This window comes from Tyto alba, unplaced genomic scaffold (assembly GCF_018691265.1).
Source record: "Tyto alba isolate M040663 unplaced genomic scaffold, T.alba_DEE_v4.0 Super-Scaffold_9, whole genome shotgun sequence".
Taxonomy (NCBI): Eukaryota; Metazoa; Chordata; class Aves; order Strigiformes; family Tytonidae; genus Tyto; species Tyto alba.
In genome coordinates this window covers 29,212,887-29,236,197 of record NW_024881330.1, presented here as the reverse complement: position 1 = coordinate 29,236,197, position 23,311 = coordinate 29,212,887, and the positions used below count along the sequence as shown (strand labels likewise).

General features: G+C 36.0%; 1 protein-coding gene across 3 annotated transcripts in view; it reads right to left on the bottom strand.

Annotated features, from left to right (window-relative positions):
• Positions 1–23,311, bottom strand: part of CNGB3 (cyclic nucleotide gated channel subunit beta 3) — a 70,201-nt gene that overhangs the window by 6,715 nt on the left and 40,175 nt on the right. The window contains exons 10-16 of one of the 3 annotated variants that reach the window (XM_033005895.2): positions 20,007–20,129; positions 12,840–12,981; positions 10,685–10,844; positions 10,209–10,306; positions 9,067–9,150; positions 6,938–7,056; positions 2,273–2,419 (exon numbers count right to left, since the gene is read on the bottom strand). In XM_033005895.2, the coding sequence (XP_032861786.2) occupies positions 2,273–2,419; positions 6,938–7,056; positions 9,067–9,150; positions 10,209–10,306; positions 10,685–10,844; positions 12,840–12,981; positions 20,007–20,129 (873 nt within the window). The remainder of the gene's footprint in view (positions 1–2,272; positions 2,420–6,937; positions 7,057–9,066; positions 9,151–10,208; positions 10,307–10,684; positions 10,845–12,839; positions 12,982–20,006; positions 20,130–23,311) is intronic. The other 2 variants (XM_033005897.2, XM_033005896.2) reach the window with 2 other exon arrangements.

Genomic DNA, 23,311 nt, shown 5'->3' with positions numbered 1-23,311 from the left:
AATTGAAAAGTAGTGTGGAGGGGAATAGATGCCTTCTGCCTGGGGTGGCAGTCTCTTACCTGGCCGTCTGGATATGAGTTCAGAGAATGTTTAGTGCTCAACTGGGAGTCCAGCTGATGCTTGTGGAAGTAAGTTTACTAACTTCCAGCAAGGCTCATCTCTCATAGTTCAGGTTAGATGGTTGTACTTATTTTTAGCTTTCTTCAGTAGAAGAAGACACCCTAAAGATATAAAAATTACTGCCAATCATGTGGCAGACTAGATTTTCACACCCTTCCACAGTGGTACTGATTTGCAGTCATAACCACAAGAAGTGAGAATGAATGACAAGGGTAAAGAGTAGATGACAGTTCTGAGGTAGATGGAACCAGTGAAAAGCAGAGTGTTCCCATGCTTTCCATTTCTATTAGGTTACTGTTCAGTTTTCAAGGAAACTTCCCTATCCTTGCAAAAGACCCGACTTAAGGCTTTTTATGAAGAAGGACTATGCTTGCACTATGAAGTACATTAATTCCCATACTACTATACTTTTCTCCAATGTCTTGTACTTTATAACTTTGGGAATTTCAGAAGTGAAGATTTGATCTTTTTTTTTTAAGTTTTATTATAATAAATTTTAAAAGTACATTTGCACAGCTTGCATGAGTTTATTATGTAAAGACCATACAGTGACTATCAGACAGGTGATACTTGAACAAATTTCTTGCTTGAATAAATCCTTTGAGTTTATTTCAAGGCGCACTTCAGAGGTGTAGGATGGCCAATGCAATCCCACAGAGAACTCTAATGTAAACCTTCCAGGGCAGAGCAACTGATAACTTGATTTCAGTACTGAACTAACTGCAATCTTTATCAAAACAGTGCACAAATCTGTTGGTGCCTAGTTTTTCTAAAAACATGGCAAACCATATGTAGAGCAAGGGAGTTTTAGGGGAATTTGTGGATGCCCAGACAGGTGGGCAGAACACAGGGCAGGGCAGATACTACATACCTTTAGAATTAAGCAGGATACCCTGTATGTAGTCTGATATCTAGAGAGGGCTTTGAGGTCAAATGGGAGTGCAGATACGAAGGACGAGTGATTAAGCTCCTGCAGTTGAGAAAGGTTATCTGGAGGAAGCAGATTTTAATGGCTTGGCAGGATATGATTAGGGTGGACAAGAAAGCAGAAGGTAGTATGGGACAGAGAGACCAGAATAACAAGTAATGATGGTCATATAACTGTTTAGAAAGAAGCTGGAGAAAAGTCAGGGAAAATAAATGTTGGGGACCATCAATCAGTGGATTTGTTCCACCTTTCTACCTGTTGATGCTGGTTTTGGAAACTGGGCAATCAGCCCATTCTGTGTCTAGGTTCCTTGTTTCTCAGAGATGTGATGATTCCCAAGATACTGTCATTTGACAACCAGGACTGTTGAAACATGTTGAATGCAACCATCTGCTAGCACTTCCACTAAACAAGATGTAACTCCTGTGCTAAGTTTAGTCTTCTCTGGTGGAATTTCAAGACTGGGAGCAACCTCCCAACCTTCGATAGCAATGCAAGGCAACAGCTGAGAACAATAAGAGTGCTGAAGTATACTAATAACGACAAAAAGTTTCAAGTATTTGGACCTTTTACAAGGTAGCAAGGTACTCATTTTGTCGTAGTTTTATGACAAAAAACCTGACGATATTTTGCCCTTTCAAAGCTGGGAGAAAGGTGATTCTAGCAAGCTACAGCCAAAGAAAGATGAAGAGCAGTTTGGGTTTGAAATCTAATTTCAGAATCCTTTTGAACAAAATGCACGCCTCTAGTCTGTGTAATTCCATCTTGTTGAGCCTTTAAACCCTTTCCTAACTACTGCTTAAGGTTTTGGAAATGCATATGGGTCCATGGGTACATTGAAGCATACCTCTGCAGAAGTAATTGTGAGTGTTCGGTTGCGTCTTTGAAAACTTACTCCTTAACTGACATCTGTCCTACAGTTTCTTTTTTGACTGTGTAAGGAGTCCTGATATCCATCTGTATCTCCTATTTGTTTTGTTACCTTAAATATAACAGAGAAGGCAACTACATTCAGGACTTCATTCTACTTACCACATTTCCACAACCCTTGGAACCTCTGCCAAGGCCATGACTTCCACTACCTACTACCAGGCAAACCTGACCTCTAAATACAAATGTGTTTACATCTGTTATGCTTCCAAGAAAGCAATGCAAATATATCTAGAAGCCACAGCTGTCCATTCTGCAGCTAAATTCTGTGATTTAAAAACTATTAGGACATACTTTGCTTTCTTCATGAGAAGTTTTTCTGAGTCAGGGTAGTGCACCAAGATTTCATTGAGTGTTTTCTTGTCCAGAATGAAAAGGTTGGCAAAACCATGAGCCACCACATTGGCAGTCCTTCGATTTCCTCCACCTGCAGCTAATAGGCTGGAATGAAAATAAACATCATCAGTCGCATCGTTACTTGCCCTAGTGAGGAATCTCTTTGCTGGTGGTTCTCCACTGGAGTCATCGTAAAGCTCACTTACATCCCCTGATGTTCTGTAAAGATCCTTTACAGTTGGGATTAGAAACAGCTTCTTGCCTCAGGAAGGCAGATTGTCACTACTGGTCAGGCATATGTAGATGCTAAGGATTGTGAAAAGTCTTGCTAGATAGAGACATTTCTCCCAAGAGACACCCACTGTGAGGACTGCAGGTTTTTTTTAGCTCTCATGTGAAATTGGCATTTCCTCAATTTTATTGTTGAAAATGATTTACATCAGAAATAGAGCAGCACAAGTCTGTTATTATTGAAAGTTATTTGCAATGAATGAATGATTCTCCAAGAATTTTAATTTTCCTGAGTGAATAACTTCTGTGGGACTCTGGTTTTCAGTTTTCTCACACCACATCTCATGTTTTAATGTAGGAAAGTTGAAAGATATGGATTAGAAAGGTCTTTCAGGCTGACAGTTACAAATATATCTGCCAGAAAAAAGAAGGCTGTTTTGTTTCGAAAGCAAGGCATTAGACCAGCAAGCAGCAGTTGGCCATAGGAAGGATATCCACATAGAGATTAGAAAAAAAAAAAATTTAAATTGTTCATCTTGCATTAAGCAAATGAAACAGACTCTTCACTTCTCAGCTGTGGTCAAAAGCAAGAGAAGTTGCATTTTGCTCTTAGTAGTAAAATTGCTTTATCACTGTAATCCAAGGAGATCTACCCTAAAATTTGTCCCTTAAGTATTTCCCAGTGAGTTAATATTTTTAGAGAATATTTAGTGATCTCTAAATTTAAAAGTTATTAATAAAGGGTAGAGTGGACCCCATAAAACATGAATTAACACTTACTTAAATATTAACCAAGGGTATAGAAATATTTGGTTTAATAGTAAATATATTAATAGAGCATATTTATAAATATTAGATTATACAGATAATATATTTGATTTATAAAGGATAGTATGCGGCTTCTGAAACTGTGTGTACAAGGCTATTTTTACACACACACATACCCACGCACGCACTGATTTTCTGCAACCCAAGACAGCAATCAACCTATGAACTCAAGCTGAAAATGCAGTTAATTGTCTTCTTTTTAAACAATTCTGTACAATTCCTCAGATAGAATAAAACTATTTGCACAATAATAAAAGCAGCTAAGGAAAATTGCAAACAGCTTTTGAGTTCTGATGAATCACTTCTCAACAAGTCATTGAAGAATCATTTTCAGGCATTCCTAACAGAAAGCTCATTTTATCGAGACCGACTAGGACTAAAGAGATCAGCCTTTTCGTTATGGTGATGATGTGAAGTGAATTTTACAAGGCAGTCCTTGCTCAAGCAGAATCATCTTTGGCTAAGGACAGCTTTATGGACTTCATCGTTGAATCTGCTTTGGCTAGTGTGCTGAGAGGAAGTTGATAGACCAAATTTTTTAAAATAACTATATTTGCCTTGCAATGGATATTGATAATGTGATATCTACATTGATAGAGAAATTAGCTTTTTTTACCTTACATTTATTACTGTCCAATTGTTAGACTGAAATGCTGTAATATTAGTATGAAATGATAACTTTTGAATTCTTATGCTAGCAAATTTAATTTCAAGGTATAAAGATGTCAAAGTGATGACTCAGTTTATTTATTGTTTGGTTTTCATGGCTGATCTCTGTAGGAAGCTGCTGTTCATTTAGCAAATTGATCCAGGGAATCACATATGTATTCACTGAATGTGCAGGGTTGTGGTGGCCCAGCTCAGCACCTACGTGCATGTGGAGATAACTGGTAACTCAGGAGAGAGAAATAGGTCTGGATCTTGCTTCTGAGCAGGATGTCAAACACCAAAAGGCAGAGCACCTTGAAAAGCAGCAGCTGCCACTGCATGGGAAATCCTGTGTCAAAGTGGAAGATCTAATATTTCACAAAGCTAAATTCTCACTGTAGTTTAGGGTTTTTTTTAGTAAAAGTTAAAGTTACAAAAAACCTGAAAAGGTAAAGCTGAGATCAAACATTTGGAGATCTTCCTGGCAAAAATTTACACATAATGGATAAACATTTTAATTTTTCCAGAATCACCATTTTCTGATAGGAAATAGTTCTAGTGAAATATCAGTAAATGGATGAACAAGGACATCTGTCTTAAAGGGTAAATTTCTCTGGGCTAATGAAGTGTTGTGTTATAGCTAAATTTCTCTTTCTCAATTATCTGTGCAGACAGGCTCTCTCATTAAGGCAACAATCTGTTTGCTTCTGATTCTGAGATTATTTTGCTTCCCCAAACTGATATTATCTATACAGGAATGTAGTAATGAGGGTAAGATGTTAATTGGAGGGCAACTGCTATTACTTAATCTGTTTCTGTAGTAATTTTCAAGGATTAAATTGGCAAAGGACTTGTTTGAACATTAGTCTTGCATTGGCCTTCTGGTATAATTCAGGGAAATTTTTTGAAATAAACATTTTTTGTTTTCTTCAACTTCTTTGCCCTCAGACTTTTTAAGCATCATTTACATGCATTTACATGAACAAAGTGAGATTAAATAGCAAGCATCTTATAAATCATGTAGTTAAACCACTCAGAATGAAGCTGACATATTTCTCTAAATGAATCTTGAATCAGAAATCAGAAGGAAGTCAGTCTGATATCAGGTGATAAACACGCTATAAATACTTAGGGGAAAACATGGATTTGCTAAATGAAGCAATATTTCATCCATTAAAGAACATTTTTTTCATTTGTTTCTGCTATATGATATTCAGAAGACCTTGACAAAACTTATATAGAAAGACGCTATACAAACTCATTATTTTCTAACATTTTACCACAAGGAGGAGCATAAATCTCTACTGATACACTTAGTGCTTCATATCTTTGCTTTTCTTCGATTTTGTAGGTGTCTGCAAGTTGCTGTGTCTTTTCTCCTCGAGTTTATCCACTGCCTGACATTTATATGCAAATTACAAGTGTCTGATAGGGTATGCTGCTGCGGTAGGTGAATGATGAATAAAACAAGACTAGAAGCATAGGGTTATAGCATTGCTGATGATTACACTGGTCATATTGTCAATTATGTAAAGAGTAACATGTACTGGGAAATGGATCTGTAAAGGCCATTGTGTAGTTCTCACATGGAAACAAGTGCTCACCTATATTAGATCAAAAGTTTGAAAATCCCTGCCATTTTAAAACCAATTATTATAATTTCTCAGTTTAAAAAATAGAGTCCTTGCTCCAAATACAGGACTAATAAATAATGGAAAACCATGTGTGTGTTACATATCTGGGCTGCTGTAGCTTTCTATTTTATCTCTTAGTTATTCAGCCCTTACTGAAACCCAGTGCATTTTCAGCCTTTCCACATAACGTACAATACAGCATATTGTTCTGAGGCTTTGCTCAAGTATTATATTGTCACACAGAGAAAAACGTTTCAAATAACCTTCTCTCAAAGAGCTGATATAATTTCACTTTCCCACTCAATGAAAAAGGTCTGTATCTATGGGATATATCAGGTGTTTTCCACCTGAGGTCTAAGTAAGTTTTGTATGCACGTCACTGGATAAAGGAGAATGTTTCCCCTAGTACAAAGGGAGACACAAGTAGAAGATAAATGTAAACCTGGCACAGAGCTGATTACCACTTTTCAAAAGGCAGATTAAAGTGACCAGCAAGAGGTTTAACAATAGCAGGAAGGCAGCTGGAAGAAATCAAGGGTCCGGTTTATCACATGCAGCAGCACGTGTATTTTACTTTTCCTCAGGCCAACCTCAGCAGGGGATGCAGTGTCTATCTAGGACTTGGTTGGCTAACTGGAGACATGGCACATAAGAGTTAATGAATTTTGCATAGCAAGTACACGGAGAATATCAAAAAGCATTTATAGCCACCAGAGAAAAATTTTCTTCAGAAAAACTCAGACCCAAAAATCTGCTCTGTCAGCCTTTTTCTTGTGTATACTCTTAAACAAATACATTTTGGAACGTGGATGCCTGATTTTTGGTAACTTAATCCCTACTTCATCTAAATTATCTAGTTTCATTTGCTATTTTAGATTTTTTATCTTGTTTGTTGGAAATTAATTATAATTTTTACCATCTGCTGTTTAAGGGCACCTAGTCTTACTATACAGACAATAAAATGCATTTGGTCCTGCTGTATTGCAGACCTTGGAACAGGAAGATGTGTTAAATCTTTTAAATGCTCAAGGAGAAATTTGACTGCATATCCTGTGTACATAGCCAAAAACACTGGTCTCAGATCTTACCAGATTAGTCTCTGACACTTCACTTAAGTTTTCCCTTCACTAACCTGCATCTCCTTGCTCAGTGGCCTCTTGGTTGATCCTACCTCCTTTCTAGTCTCCCCATGGTAGCTGTCATGCTTACCACAGGGAAGTTTAACAACCATTGATTATTTGTTCAGTTCTAAAGCAAGTGTTAAAAATAGCAATGGACCTACCTGATCTCCCCAAATACAGCTCCTGCTCTTAGTGTAACCAGGACTTTTGTACCATCAGGGCCTCCAAGGACTTGAACTTCACCCTGTTTGATGATGTACATCTCTCTGCCAATCTCTCCCTGGGTACACAAACACATAAAGATCCCGTGTTTTTGCAGGGCAGTGGTTTGTTTGTTTGTTTGGGGTTTTTTGTTTGTTTGTTTGTTTTTGTTTGTTTTTTTTTTTTTTAGGATAATCTGACAGACAGTTCTTTAAATATCTTTCCAGTCTCTCATAAACAGGTTTGCTGGTATTATGGGGAAATAAATGTTTGTGGTACTTTTCCTAGCACTGAGCACAAACGCGAGGACTAACTTTGGTAACTCTAATTGTGATATGGGACAATATTTGAACAGGAATGAGACCATCTAGGCCAGCTTGGAAAAAGAAGACTAGGTAAAAATCAGGATTGTAACAGTCATTTCCATCAACTGTTCTGGTGGAAACTAAAGTACTCCAGCAGTGTATTTAAAAACATAGGAGTGTAAAAAAGCCTATGCTTCATGGTCTAAAAAGCTTCAGTTTTTATACAATTACTTCTAATCATCACTTACATAACTTAAAAGGAAAATAAAAAGAAACAATGATTCAAAACTTTGTCAACTGTTATGTAATCACTGGGTGGTTTAAGAGATTATTGGTTTATTTATTATCCTCCACGTGATATACTAGGATTCAACAGTGTGACGTAAGTATATACAATAAAAAGCAGGAAAATTGGAGTAATATAATGGACTTCACAAATATGATCATAAAAGTCTTCACAACATCTCGGTAAGGCAGGCAACTAATTTTTCTACTCGTGCAGCTGGAGTAACTGAGTCAAAACAGCAGTTTAATTATAAAAGTGAAAAGACAACAGAAACAAAGCCAGGACTGAAAACAGGGCTTGCACTTCCTATCCCTTTACTTGCTTCTCCAAGCCTGCATGCAGAGCCTCCTTGGTAAAGTATGATGAGGCCAACATACATCTGAGGAAGAGGTAGTTCCAACAGAGTTTTATTCCCTACTACATGTTACAGCATTAATAGGATTACTATGGTTGTTGGCCACATGGTAGATCTGTGCAAGTGAGAGACCTTTTAGCTCTGAATCAAGATGTAATAAATTGATACTTCAGTTTCTCATAATCCATCCTTGTTGAAAGCTGTTTGCATCTGACTGGATTATCAAGACCTTTAATCTGTTACTGTCATTATCTCTGTTGTGGCAGAGTCCCAGCCACAGTCTAAGATCCTTTCATACTGTGCATTGTACAAGCAAACACACCAAACTACTCTCCCATGGTTCCTTGCCAACAGTAATTCTGGGATTGGTCTTTGAAGGGACATACCTGATCCTTTGGTGCATTCACAAATGTTTAACTTCCTACACTGTGCAAGCAGTGGGACTAACTCAGCATTTGGGAAGAGGATCATATGCTTAACTCTTGGAGGGAGCAGGGACTTAGTGAGCATGCTGGACCAGAACTGCTAAAGACAAGGGGTTCTGATGGTCACTTCTGGGTGTGATATGAACTGTGTGTCACTCACCAGAATAGTAACAGCACTGATACCCCATTCTTTAATCACATCCTACACTGCCTATGAGTACACTTACATGCCTTCTGAAAAGAGACACTGGCTCACTTGCTCAGAAGCTGGGCTATCTACCTGCATTATTATAACGCCATGTTTAAGCCAAAATGCTAAGAGTAGCTGTATTTTCTAAGGTACAGTGTGACAGCATTCAGCTGGAAGTCTGGAGATGGCTCAGGGCTGCACCTGAAGGTAGAGCAAGATCAGATCCTACTGGAAGGAACAGTATGGAATGCAGTGTATTTTTTCCATATATAAACCATATTTACATTAAATATTGTCCCATATTACTATAAGTCTATGTTTGATAATTCAAGTAATAAAATCCATATTGTCTTGTTCTAGGTTGAAATTTGAGAGCACATTTGTTATTATTACATGGAATACCTTAATTACTTTTATGCTAATTCTCTCAGGATTAATTTTATTTAGAAGACACTGCTGACCAATAGCTGACCTCTTTTTCTAAAATACATACTGTAAGTATTATTTGAAAGAGACAACAATGCTCACCTTTTTGCAGACAAAGTCACCAGGTAAATACACAATGGATTTCAACCTTAGCAGCATGTCATGTATCATCTGGGTATCGCACCCCTGTTAAAATAGTTAGAATTGATTGTTCTATTAATTCAGTAGTACAAGTGACTATTAGTGCTTACACTGAACAGAAAAATCCAACAATACATGAATGATCAGGGTTTTATAAGTGGAATTCAAACTCAAAACATCATAAGGATCAGCATTTAGAGCAGAGAAAAGAATGAAAGAAATGTCATTTCAAAGACTTATAAAGTGCTCTTTGGGTTGAACATCTCTTCATTTTTACAAAGTAAGATTCTATACATCTAAATCTGCTGTGGAAACTCAGTGATATGTTCAGAGCTTTATGGGTCTTTTATATTATTTTTTTTTTTACTGATACATGTTGAAAAACAGATCGTGACAAATGTTGCTGTGAATCTATGAGTTCTATGTCTTCAGCAAATGTGGCAGAAACTGCATCTATATAATGTTTATACAGAGATATCATGCAATTTCTCGTATTTATACTAACAAAAAAGTTAGTGTTAAGGTTACTGTATGTTAACACTACTTCTCAAAATGCAGTGTGTCCTCATTTTGGTGTCAGAAATCCAGTCCTAAGTACTACATTTAAATTATATCTCTGCAAAACTATCATGATAATAAAGAGAAAACGCCTTTGCACAAAAAGTTACTAAAAAATAGCATTCACTACATCAAAGTTATGTTACCAGAACACATAGCATTTGCGATCTCTCAGGCAGACAAAGGCAGTATACAGCAAGGTGGACTGTATTAAAAATTACATTCTTCTATGTCTGACTCTTGAGATTAGTTTACTCTGAAATCACGTACAGTCTGACCATAACATCAGCTTTAATATGTCAGTATAACAGAACTGTGTCTTAATCTCATTCGCTTTCTCAAAAATCTTTGATTTGACACAAAAAAAAATTAAAAGGCAGGCACTTGGGTTTGTTCTGACATATCTCTATTAACTGAGATATTTCATAGACCTATTTTGCCTTGCATATTAACAAACATGCACTTAAGTGTTGCGAGATGCACAAAACAAGGTTTCTGTCTCAGGAATATCACACATTTCTGTATTCTCCTGTAAAACTACTTGCTTTGAATAAGTCAACTTTATTGATGATGGAAAAGTTCACATCAATTGCAATGGCCAATTGCATTTTGGTTGGCATCTGCTCCAGTAATTCAGATTCATCTGTTAAAAAAAAAAAAAAAAGCAAACTTTGTTAGAAAATATAAAGGAAGAATGTCTATAAAAATGAGCATTGTACAGAAAAATAATTTAATGGATTTATTCTAGCATTTATGAGTTCAACAGAGGAAGCAGATAATATGCTTTACTAAGCTATTGTCTTTTAAGTTACATATCTTGTCTCAAGTTATAACCGGAACATTATATAAATGAATAGAATTTATGAAATAGTAAGCATCATATTGCTTTTTTCTAAAGTAAATTGAATACCCTCCTCAACTGCAATTCAGGAAAAGAGAAATGTGAATTTCACCCTATATGTGTATCTATACAAACACTCTCACTTGCAGTTGCTATTTAACTGGAATTGAAAAGCCTTACCCAGCATTCCCTGAGAGTCCCATGTGTATTCATACCAGGTTCGAACACGGTTTTGGACCACTTTTGGAATAGAGTAAGTGTTCATATAGGAGACAGTGTTGTCCATACAGGAACGATAGTAGTTCTGTCCTGCTGTAGCTGCTCCAATTACATCTCTCATCTGCAAACATCAGTTGTTGTTACTACACATTTCAGCAAAAATAGTCTTGATTTGAATATCTTGTCAGCAACGTATAAAAAGAATAAGATGCTTGTTTGTAAAATCACTGATTAATTATACATTCAACTGCATATTTTGAATAGGTGCTTCATGTGTTTTTTCAGAAGCAGTACAGATTGAATCTAATTGTGTTAGAAAGTCTCTATTATGATTTTAAAGGAATCATTTGTGAGTTTTATCTTATTCTATTTCATATTTCTGGACATGGAAGAAAAATATAGATAATGCTTTTCTTAAAGATCTATAATAAAGTTACTCTGCATTTGGTGTTCAATGCAAATCAGAAGTGAAGCAAATTGGACTAAACTTCCCTAGTAACACCAGCTGGAACCACTAGAATGGAGATCCTACTACTGATTAAATAGTTAAGAGAATCTAGATCAGTCTTGAAAATGCACTTTGAGTTGAAAGGTGACCTTAACATTTTAGTGTAGAAACATCATTTAGCATTCCAACATAAATGTAATTTAGCTTTTAGAAAGTGGATGACTTTATGTTCATAGATATTCCTTCTTCAAAAGCATAACTATATAGACAAGTCTTTAGTAGAATGGCTTCATATTGCAGTGGCCAAGGATTAGTGTGCCAGTGGGCTGAATTCTGCTCTTTATTACAGAGATGTAATTGATTGCAATAGAAATAACAATTTTTAGGCAAGTGTGCTAAACCAGGAATAACTCAGTAATTTTAAGAGCTCTTTGTAAATAGGAACTACAACAAACTGCAATTAAACTGTTTGTGTGTTAAGATTTAAGGACTGAGTCTTCAAATGACTATACTGGTTACAGAAACTAATCTGCAGAATCTTCTGTAGGAATGGTGCTTGCATTGACAGTTGTATCAACTTAGGAAAAAAAAATAAAGATGAAAACTATGAAGTTTAATCCAATAAACTTGAATTCCATTGTTTTCCAGAACAAATATTTTATATGAACCACTGTGTTTTCTTTTTTGTAACGCTTGTTTGTGGATGAATTTTAAATCCTGCAGGCAAAAGTCTGTTTTGTGATGGTTATCTCCTCTGGTACTTCTAAAGAGCAAGAGATAGATGCAATTCTTAACTCTTTGATTGAACTTTTCAAATCCTATATTCAAAATAAAAATTAAATTTCAGTTTTCATCTTTATTTTTGTCATAATAATTCTTCCAATAGCAGACTGTACAAATCAAAAAATCTGGAATGATTTCTATAGGAAACCAGTAAGACACAGTCTCACATAAGACTCAGGGCATTTGTTTGTCTGTAGGCAAGTTATTTTAAAACCATAGCATCAGTTTTTCTATAGGCAAGGTATTTTAAAACCTATGCACCTAAGGCCCAAGTTTGATAGCTACCAGCAAGAAATATTTCAGTTACATTCATTTAGAAATATAAATGATTTGCTGTGCTTTATTTTTTTTTTTTTTTTTTCCTCCTGACAAATGAGAACCAAGAGAAATTGAAAAGAGTTGATTTTCAGGTTAACAAATATGTTGTATTTATGGAAAACAGCAGAATTCTAGTTTGACAAATCATGGGATTTCCATTAACAGTATTCTATTGGCAGTAGTATCGAGCATGACTTACTCAATAATTTGTACATATTAATCATACCTACAATTATAAATTTTCTATCAGATTTAACAGTATAATGTGAATTTCGAGGAACCGTTTCCTTGGCTGTGAGGAAGAAAAAATGAATTATGCATAGTTTCAAGAATCATCTGTATCCTGCAGTCTTGGCTTTTAATCAGATTGTGTGCAAAAGGTCTATAGAACTGGGAACTGGTTAAACACATTTGTTTATGAGAAGAAAAAGTACAGATGACAGTTAAATACAGGGACATTCAGGCGGAAACTAAACTTTTTCCCAGAACCAAAATCCATTAAATTGACTATATAATCACCACATTACAGTAATTTGAATGTATCTAGTTACTGATTTTTTAACATACCTGACCAATTAAGCTGGAGAAGACAAAGACGCCCAAGAAAAAATTCAACAGTTGAAAAACTATCTCAAACAGAGTTTGTGGTTCTGGAAGGCCACCTATTGTGATTAAACTACGAACTGCCCAGTAGTAACACCTCAGATACCTGTAGATACAGACGGCATTTTTGTTATTGACTGTAGGTACTCGTGTGGTTGAAGTTAAGCGTCTACCTACCTGAGTTGGGCCTTTCAGTGATGCTTTTCAGTCCAAAAGACCTTTTGTATTTTTTATAACGGGTTATGATTTTACAAATGATACAGTTATGTAAATCATATTGAGCTACAATGTTCTCACTGACAGCAAAATAAGAACACACAGGAAATGCAGTGGTTACTTACCACTCTCCAGTAAGAATATGCAGCATTACAGAAGACTTCTGTAACAAATGGCCAAGGTCGACATTACAGTGTTAGAATGTTACCAGTGAAGATGCCATGATGTTAAAAACAGCCTAAAAGTGTTAGAGACTTCCCAGAGTTTATCTGTAGCATACTAGATGCACACACATCTGAAGGTCTCTTCCATGGCTTCACTTGATGACAGCAGTGTGAAGCCTTATGGTGGGCACAAAAAATGCATGTTCTTCTCGTGTTCCCACTCTGCTTCTGAGCACCCTTCATTGCCTCTGCCTCCCGGGTTATATCAAACAGAAGCTACATGCTCCCACAAGCTCTGTCTTAATCCAGTTTCTCCAAACACTTCACTTGTTCAGCACTGAAAGGTTGACTCCTGCATTGGCTTCTCCTGGTGGCTGGCCTCCACTATCCCTTCTGTCACCCTAACAAACACCTCCTTGCCTTCTTCACTGCTTTCCCTCATGCCTGGGAAAAGCTGTTCATCAATAGCTACAAAACCAGTTTGTTAATGCCATTCAAGACTTTTCTCAGACCTCTCTTGATCTAGAAACCAAATATAGCAGTGAGCAACTGTCAGTCACTAAGCCTCTGCTTCAGTGTATGTCTTACACTGATTCCTTCACGGTATCCATCTGTTGTCTGTCACTTCTCATACCTGAAGTATCGCTCTTTGGATAAAGATTTTTTGTTCTCTTTGTACAGACTTGTGCATGGCACAGACTGTTGCATTCAAGTAGTGTATTTCTATTAGTATGATAACACAAGTTTATGAAAGCAACGAAGGACCTGGACAGAATTTTTTTTTGTTTGTTTCATGAAGATAGTTATATGAACTCATTCGAATCATATGAATTTTTTTAATATACATATGTAAAAATATGAAGTGCTTTACCATCTCTAAGATTCTGTTTTGAATTTCGTTCTAGAACATGTCACCAGTAGTAGTAATGCAGCATCCCCCATACTGTGTAGTGGCGATTAATTAGTTCAAATAATTGTCATGAATGTGTTATCATTTCCTTTTTTTTCTGAGCTAACAAGTAATTGGTTTAGGAATTAAATTAGAATTTGATTTCCTAAGTCTCTGTACAATTAGACTTCAGCTTCACTAATGATTAGAAGTTCATTTTTCTTAATTATACAATGAGATTTTCTATTATTTCATCTATGACTATCGATTCTGAAGCAATGAAAATTCCTTCTATTTGTTGAATTTTATTGAGTTTGAAACATGAAAAAAAAAAACAAACAACACAGAATAAATCCTTTTGGAGATGTTTGTTTTGAAATAGACAGTCTTGCATGCGTCAACTCCTGCCTACCCTGAATCTGAGGCCACCTGATCTACTTGCAGACTTCAGGTGTACATTTTAATTTTGTGGCCTCCACTTTTAAACTGCCTTCTTATTAACACATGAACTCCACTCCTATTAATAACCGGTCCACGTAACAATATAATTGGAGGGTCAGTTTTGTGCAAATATGAGAAAATATACTCACAATAACCACCGATTAGGGCTTTTATTTAAATCACTCAGAAGTGTTTCGAAGCCTTTCACCTAAAATGTCAGGCTTTACTAAAAAATTAGTTTTTGCTTTTCATTACAATGTCACTTCTTTCTTGGTTGCGAATTAATGACATGCAGTAACAATGATCACTTTTATCATAGTTTTCTAGTTATAGATTTTAACAACCAGAACTGGCTGTTTTTATTCAGAGACCTTAAATAAATAAAATTATTGCATATCTGACATCATATAATTTTTCCTTGTTAGGGGTGAAAAATTAACAGCTGGAATACACTTCTATAATATTTTCACTTGGGTTCAAAAAAAATCATCACCTATGCATGCTTCCAGCAAAGTATGTATAAGTGGCAGCTTTGTCTTAAACTTCTGTAGGATAAATAAATAGTAAGAAAAAGCCTCAGGTCTGTTTTGGAAGAATTGCAGATTTAAGCATAAAATGATGTCTCTAGCTTTCTGAGGGGAATTATCATATAAAGCATATTAATATCATATTCATTTGCCATAACTGAGAATATTGTAGTGCTTGAAACATATAATTAATAGAAAAGTAAAGAAATTAACAATATTTCTGTGCTAGTTACTATAGGAAACAAAAATAATTAACCAACTCCCTCACCCGTAATGGCCTTGGATGACAAGCTTGTTAAATTTGCCATGATAGACAATATAATCTTCATTCTGGGCATGTCTACGAAGAATGAAAGCAGCTTCTCAAAGGAGTGTGAGGGTCACATTCTTCTTTGCAGTGTTGTATATCCAAAATGTGAGAGATTTTTTTCGGACCTGCTCACGCCTTTCTGAAGATGTAGCTAATACATTATATTCTTCTATAATTTTACTTCAAAAGCAGCTTTCTACTGGCAAAGTCACATGGTATTCACTATCTCTTAGGCACAGGTTTTATATCCATTTATATATTTTATTGTTTTTATTTTAATCTGAAATGAAAGTTACACAGTTGAAATATAAAGAGCTTTTTTCCCTAAGAAGGGGAGAAATGAGATTGTAAATTTTGTTTAAGGAAAGCCAGAAAAAACAGACTCCTATTTCAACAGTATTAGCAGCTCTGCTTCCTACTAGCTAGTGTCTGGAAACCATCATTGCTCACCATACAGCTTACTAGCCTGCTATAAAATTACTGTTGAAGAAAACAACATGAGACAAGAAAGGGATTTTCCTTCTGCACAACATAGAGAATATGTTTATCCTTCAGGCAATTGAACTACTAGATTTTTCCCTATAATAAATCCTAGGTATACAAACACTCAGAAACACTGCAAACAGGATACCTTGTAATATGCCAACAGAAATATATTTTTCATAAAAGTCCATTTCAGAATACGCTCAAATTCTTACATGGTTTTGGTTAAAACAGGTAAATCAAATCTTTTTGCATGTGGCTATCAGATTTTAAGGTGGTATTCACACATTCATTTCAGCCCAGGGGAGCATTATTTCAGGGCTCTCATGTTTGACACCTTTCAGATTACAACCAGGATGGGGTTTAAGGAGAGTAAGGAAGTGGCCTTTATAAACTGGTGCTCTAATGACCTCCTTCTTGGTACCTCTTTTTCTTGAGTGACTTATTCATCAGGTGGCTGTGGGTATGATAATCTCAGACAAAACAGTGTGAACTACAAAGCTTTTATCTAAAAAGTACAGCTGCAAGTAGCAGGTCTGAAAGCGTTAGGTCTGACATGAGTTGAGCTGTGCATTCACAGATTGTCTGGAGGCACAAAACTGCCTCTGTATAGCAAGCACTGTGAGTGTGACACATCAGACCTATTGCAAGTTCAATGTATAGCTGATACTCACAAGACACCTTTTAAACTATGCCAGTCTTACTGTGTGTTAGACAATGCATAACAAAGAAGTAGAGTTGTTCTAGACATGTACAGTGACCATTTTGTGGGACTTCCAGATATCCAATAAGTCTGTGCCCAGAGCAGGAAAGCAGCAAGCTACAGAGAAACATAATCAGGATGCAAATAGATGTCTTGATTAATAAATATGCAGGAGAATTTTGCAAACTACTAGTAGATGCCTTGCAAACAGCAGAAGAAATATACCATGAGTGAAGTGGAATGATTTGTTTTGCCTAAACATAACACTGACCTGAGGGGTTTGCATGAAAATTTCAGCTCCCCAGTTTTAGTTTCCCTGATGGGCAGTGATGAAAAAGACAGATGCTTCCATGGGACAATTCTGAACAATGATGTTACTTTCCTGCCTTGAATCCCTTTCTAGAGGATTTGTACAACTTCCTGAGGAATTAGGGAAACCAATCTCTTACTTAGGTGGCTAAATTAGATTGTAAATAAACACATATTGTTCAAATTGTTCACTTAGCTGTAATTAAGAGATGTTTTCAATATCCTGCTGCAGTGGTTACATAGACTCTACACTATGGTGTTGCATCAGGGATGCTATCCCTCTACCTTAGGAGAGACTGAGATCTGTCTGCCTCATTATACCAAGCTCATGAGTGTAGTTTTAATGCTGGGAACATCTTGTGTGGCTAATTTGGACGTGTTGCAGGGGGTAAAGTTGACTGCTTTTTGCACCTCAGGTCAAAGGTTTTGATTGAAGGCTGCCATGCAGAAGACCTCAAATCTTCTTGGACTGGCACTAACACTTTAGAGTCTGGACGTGAGCTGGAAAAGAATACAGCTAGCAGAAATCTGCAAAGAGAGCTACTTTGGTAATTTTACTTGTGGTCTGAGTGCTGCGTACAACTGCTAGTTAAAAATGGAGGTTCACCAGTTAGTATGCCTGCTCAGGAACATATATATAATCAAATTGATAAGGAAAACGATTGTTTGTGTATTCTTCTTAGCCTGGAAAGGAGAATAATTCTAGAAGTGTTGACATTTTGAAGAACTGGTTTTGGCCATAACTGGCAACATATTATGGACACAGCAGGGATTCTACATAAAAAATTCATGCCACTAAATCAGTACCAGATAATTTATTTTGGGTCAGTATAATCTGAGACCACTAGAATTTTGATTTATTTGTCAAAGTTCTTACTGTCATTTTTTTTTAAATTAGCTAAGAAGTTATGTTCGTCTTAACTTCTTTCTGAATGTGTTCCCATTCTATGTGAGACCAATGACATATTTTGCTTCAAATATTGGCAACTCTGACTGTTGTGTGAAAGGAAATTACATCTGCACTGCTGTGCCATAATATATCCTGCAGTTCATGTCACTTCTTCTGACAGATTTTTCCCAGATTGTTCTTAATTCCTGCTTTCCAAATAAATTAATATACTTAGAAGTATCTTGTCTGATATGTTTAAACTCACATTGCATCTCCAATAATAACTAATGTTCACACAATACCTCTCTGTCAAAAATCCCCAAATATTCAACAACCAGATAATATGTCATGCCTGGTTCTCTAAGGCAATGACTATCCCATATGGAAGGCATTTACTGTTAGTGGGATACCAAGCTATACTTTATGAAATGCAGCTCTACATGAGATATTCTTTGTCCCAGGTACCTGGGACCATATAATCCAGTAATGAGTTAGATACAGGTAAAAGAATGAAAAGGTATACATTCATCAACCAATGTCAAGATGAAGTAGATTAATGGCTTAATGAATCTTAAGTGGATGTATTCTAATAGGCATTTTATTTCAGCATCTCAGTTTAATGAAGATTTGAATTATCAATTTATTATTTCTGTTTATAAAAAATTCTGCCCTAAATCCCATATGATTTCAGTGTGGCATCATTTGAGAAGTGGTTTTGTCTCCTCATGGAAAAGTTACCACAAAATATTTAAAAATCTGACCATTGACTCTAGGCACAACTGCTTTGTCTGTGATCAAGCTAGCAAATAATTTCTGCCAATTGTTTCTCTGTGTGAAATGGAAAACACTTTTGTCCATGAAAAACAGGAAGACTCTTGCCTGTTATCTAGGCTGTTCTGAAGAAGCATTAAGAACCTGAAGACTGAGTAAGCACTCAGTTTTCAGAATTTTTAAGTTGCTCAGTCTTAGTTGCCTTATTTTTAAACTATAAGGCAAATATTCCCAAGAATAACATTAACAAAAATATCTATAATAGAAGTTCACTCTGCATTTTTCTTGTCAGATTTCTGGAAACCTTGATCCTGCAAATAAATACCTATGTATACCTTCACTTACATAAGTGGTCCCACTGAGCTCTATGACCCTGCTTGCATGTGTCTGACTGCAGTACTCAAGCTATGTATTTTAGTGGTGTGTGGAAACTTCAGCCATGTCATTTTTTGACAGAGAACCCTAACTATAAAAAAAGCAATGTTTCTTTACACAAAGTGTGTTTTACTCTCAGACTATTTTCTTACCCTTCAGGATAGTGACTTCACACCAAACCCGTGAAGTCTGACAAAATTACAAGCAAGAGAAACAGGTCTCCAAGAGAAATGCGAAAAGTTGCTTAAAGGGTGATTTATGACAGCAGTAGTATATTATATGTGATTTTTTGAAGAATGTAATTAATGAACAAGTTGAGCTTCTGTGGCTTTAACTATATTATGACCTTTGAAAGAAATGAATGTTCATACATCTGAACCTACTAGATACATTTTCATATAACTACACACAAAATATATTATGACTTTCCTATTTTCTCTTGGTTTGTATCCATCATCTTAATGAATGTCCTTTACTTGGCACCCAGCCTAGTGCTGTCACAAGGAGTTTATGGAAAAGCGTGCTAATGTCCATTCCTTCCAAGTGGAGACACTCTGCCACATGTTTAAACATGATCTTCTCAAAAGATAAGAGAAAGTGGGTGGATTTTTTTCAGACCAGTCACCATGGTGTTTAGAAGGACTAAAATGTTGCATTTTAATAACAAAATGCTGTGTGGCAGAAAAAAGCCCTGTGCCTCTTATTCATTTGAGGGATTGTTCTGCAATCCTTCTAACAGTTCCCATGTGCATATGCAATCAGTAAGTTTAATTTATGACCCTTGTTGCTTTATAAATGTTTAATTAAGTTAGTGCTTAGCACTGACTCATAAACCTATAAAAGCTGAAAGTTGTAAACTGATTATTCACTGCACCTGCCCTCCAAATATGCGTTAGTAATAAAAGCTGCTAATCAGCAGTCATGGTGCTAAAAGTTTGCTATCCAAGCACTTGTAAAGTAAGGGCATACCTTGCAAGCAAAGGCATAGGAAAAGGAGGGGGATGTGGGAAAGAGCAAAATCAACAAAAGTCTCTTGCAAGAGAAACAGACTTACATGTTTCCTTTGCCGTCATACACCCATTTAGTGCTGCCAAGTCCTTCATAGTCTGAAGCCCAATAATACAGGCATGCATTAATGTGCAAGATAAACAGCAAGTATCCAGTTGTTCGAATGACCCTATAAAAGCCAAGAGATTCCTGTAAAACAACGTACATTTTTCCTTCCATTTAATATGGAACCCTTTGCTTTTTTGGATCAATGATGTATATGTTGAGCATCCACTAAGTAGTTCCCCACCTGTATTGATTCTATGAAAGAATAGCTGGCAGTTATCTGTCTCTGATGTTTGTCCAAGGTCAAATAAATATCTTTCTTAGAATATTTGACATAGGGTAGTGTTAAAATCAGCGTTCCCTGTGGACTTTATAATCTACTTCTTTAACTGGCTATGAATATTTACAGTAATTTGAAGCTGTGTTAATGAGGCTACAGGGTACAAATTAATGTGTTTGCCAAACTCTGTTCAAGATAGGCTCTAAACTTGTGAACCAAAGCCAAGAAATATCTGAGGTCAGAAATGAGCTCCTTTACAAGAGCTGTGCTAGGAAGTCTGCAGTAGATCTGATAAATAGTATGATTTAGTGACTACAGAAGGGGTTATATCACTCCTAATCCCAGTTCTTATGTTTATGGTCTGTTCTTAGAAGAACACCAGTGACGAACTACTTAAGGACCAAGCAGCTTTCTGTTTAATACAATAATTATATTGTTGTATATCCTCTGTTCTGTGCGTGGGGATCAAAAGAAAGATCTCCTGGATTTAGTTCTCCACTGAAATATTCATACAGGCAAGGGATAAATAAGCAGAAAAAGTACAGGACTTGACTAAACACAGGGAGGCTGGTACATAATGAGTTTATCTGCTACAGCTAGAATTCAATGCAGTTTACAGTGCATAGTAACTGAGTGCGTGGTTTTATAAAAATTTAATGAGATCTAAGTTAATAGGAGATAATATCTCTGTGGTTGTTTCTGTGTTATACACTTCTTTTCTGGTTCTTCAGGTGCCGTTGCATCCCCTCCTTTGCATCTCCATACCATTGAGCAATCTACCTACATGTACTCTTCTTCTTTAGGATGTTGATGAATGTCACTTCTCTGTTTAAATGTTGGTGTGCTTCCATCACAGTTCTGTTTAGGGTTGCAAACTACTGAGAACAGCAGATAGCTGATGTGATCTAGTAATGTTGCAATATTGATCGTGCTGGGTCTTGTGCACAGGTTTGAATCCATGCAAGTGTGTTCATGAGGTCTGTGTAAAGGTTCTGGAAACCTTTGTTTCAATATGCATTATATTTCTTTAGTCACATGTTGAATCTACCACAATGGGTAGATAAGATGCAGTAACTTTGCTAGCTCTATTCCTACAAACTCAAACTAATGAGTTTGAGAACATCCACCCAGCCACATACCCTTTCTGTGTAGAAGTGTAGTTTGACATTATTCAGTTAATTTGTGCGTTGTTGCTCAAATGGTGACCATACCAGGATCTCAGATCAAAACAACATTGCTACATTCAAATAAAATGCAGGAGTTTTCACAAACACCCTGCCTTTTTTTATTAGCTTCCATTTATGGTCTTCTGTATAACTACCTCTCTTCTCCATTTGTCCTTTTTCTTTCCTTACCCTAATGCCTTCTGGTAAGCCAATTAAAAGATCTTTGCCATATAAATGTTTTTACCAATGAGCATCTCAAAAACTGGGAGTCAGTGTTTTCTGAAGTATGTTTTAAAGCATTGTATCAGGTCACGGCATGATATATTTAATAGGTGTTTTTTTGCAAATATAAAATAAAATATTTTGGTAGTACACTATGTAGACATTTTTTTTCTACCACAAACTTTAGTAATGCACTGATGGGAAAGCCTACAGATAATGAAGCATCAATACAGTTAGCCCCATATATGCTGAGCAATATTGAAGTCCATGTACTCCACCACTGTTTTTCTGTACATCCTCAGCCAGAAGGATTTAAAATTGCATTTTAGTTATGAAGTGTGCTCTGTTTCACACATTTCAGGTTCCTAGCCTCTTAAGAGTATGAGGTAGAAAATGGATTCACTTTGCAATATTTATATTCTTCTATTGCATTCTGCAACTGATTTAATATTGGAAAATGTAGGTAGGCCTGTGACCGCGAAGCAAAGACACAAGCAGCAATACACAGTTGTGGCACTCAACCAATAACATGCTACAAAACTGTGTAACAAGGCAGAACAGCTTTGTAGAGTAGGTGGCTTTGTCTTTCCAGCTATTTTGTACGTTTTACAGGACCAGTGAGGTCTTGCTTTGTGTGTCTTAGCCTTTCTAAATGAACACCTTCTCTTTTTTTTTTTTTTGACACACAAATCAACATCACATCCTTCAAAGTTACGCTTGTTTGAAGATATGCACGTCCTATTCTCAACTTGCCCTTTAAACAAACATTTCCCATTCCATACTTTTATATAGTGTGAAACTCTGTCCCTTGCAAAACTGCTTATTTGGGTGAAAATGGTTTTGTTAATTTGTTCCCATTTCCTTGAAATCCATATACACACAACATTATTATTATGTATGAACTAATTACTTGATTCAAAACCATTTATATTAAAAATCTATGTCTCCCAGTACTCACTGTAGGTATTATGAGATACAGAAAATTAATTGAATTATGACTCCAAAACAAAGGATGTAATATGGAAAATACTTAATTTTAACAGTTCTCAACATTAGAAAAAGTTAAAAAATGTAAGCAAGACAGATGAAAAGCCATTCTTTTTATTGAGATTTAATATTGTAGAACATAGAAGAGGCAGTGATTCAGAAACTAACAAGAAATTTCATCTTGTGGAAATTCAGAGAAGTCTTCTCTTGTACCAATGAGAATTTTAAAGAAGAAAAAAAAAATGAGACAAGCCACGATAGACTCCTCAATAAGTGAAAGGAGAGGGCAACATAAGAATAAACTTTCTGGAGGCCAGCATCTCAAAGATGCTTTAGCAGGACTTTCAAACTTCTACGTTTTGTTCTATTTTGTAGGTACATGAAAATATGAAAGAAATGATGTTTCAACCTCCTTTTCAAATTTAACCAGTTCCTAAATCTCATAAAATATCTAATTCCCAATGTATAAATACCAAGTCTACTACTTAAGTGCAATAATCTGTGAGAATAAGATGGCAAACAACAGATTCTTATTTCTGAAGCAGCAGCACACAGGAAGAATATATGCTCCAAAACTGGGACAGGATAAAAAAATCTGTCAGTTTAGGAATTGCACAAGATAAACTTGGGCTGATGACACTGACAGTAGAT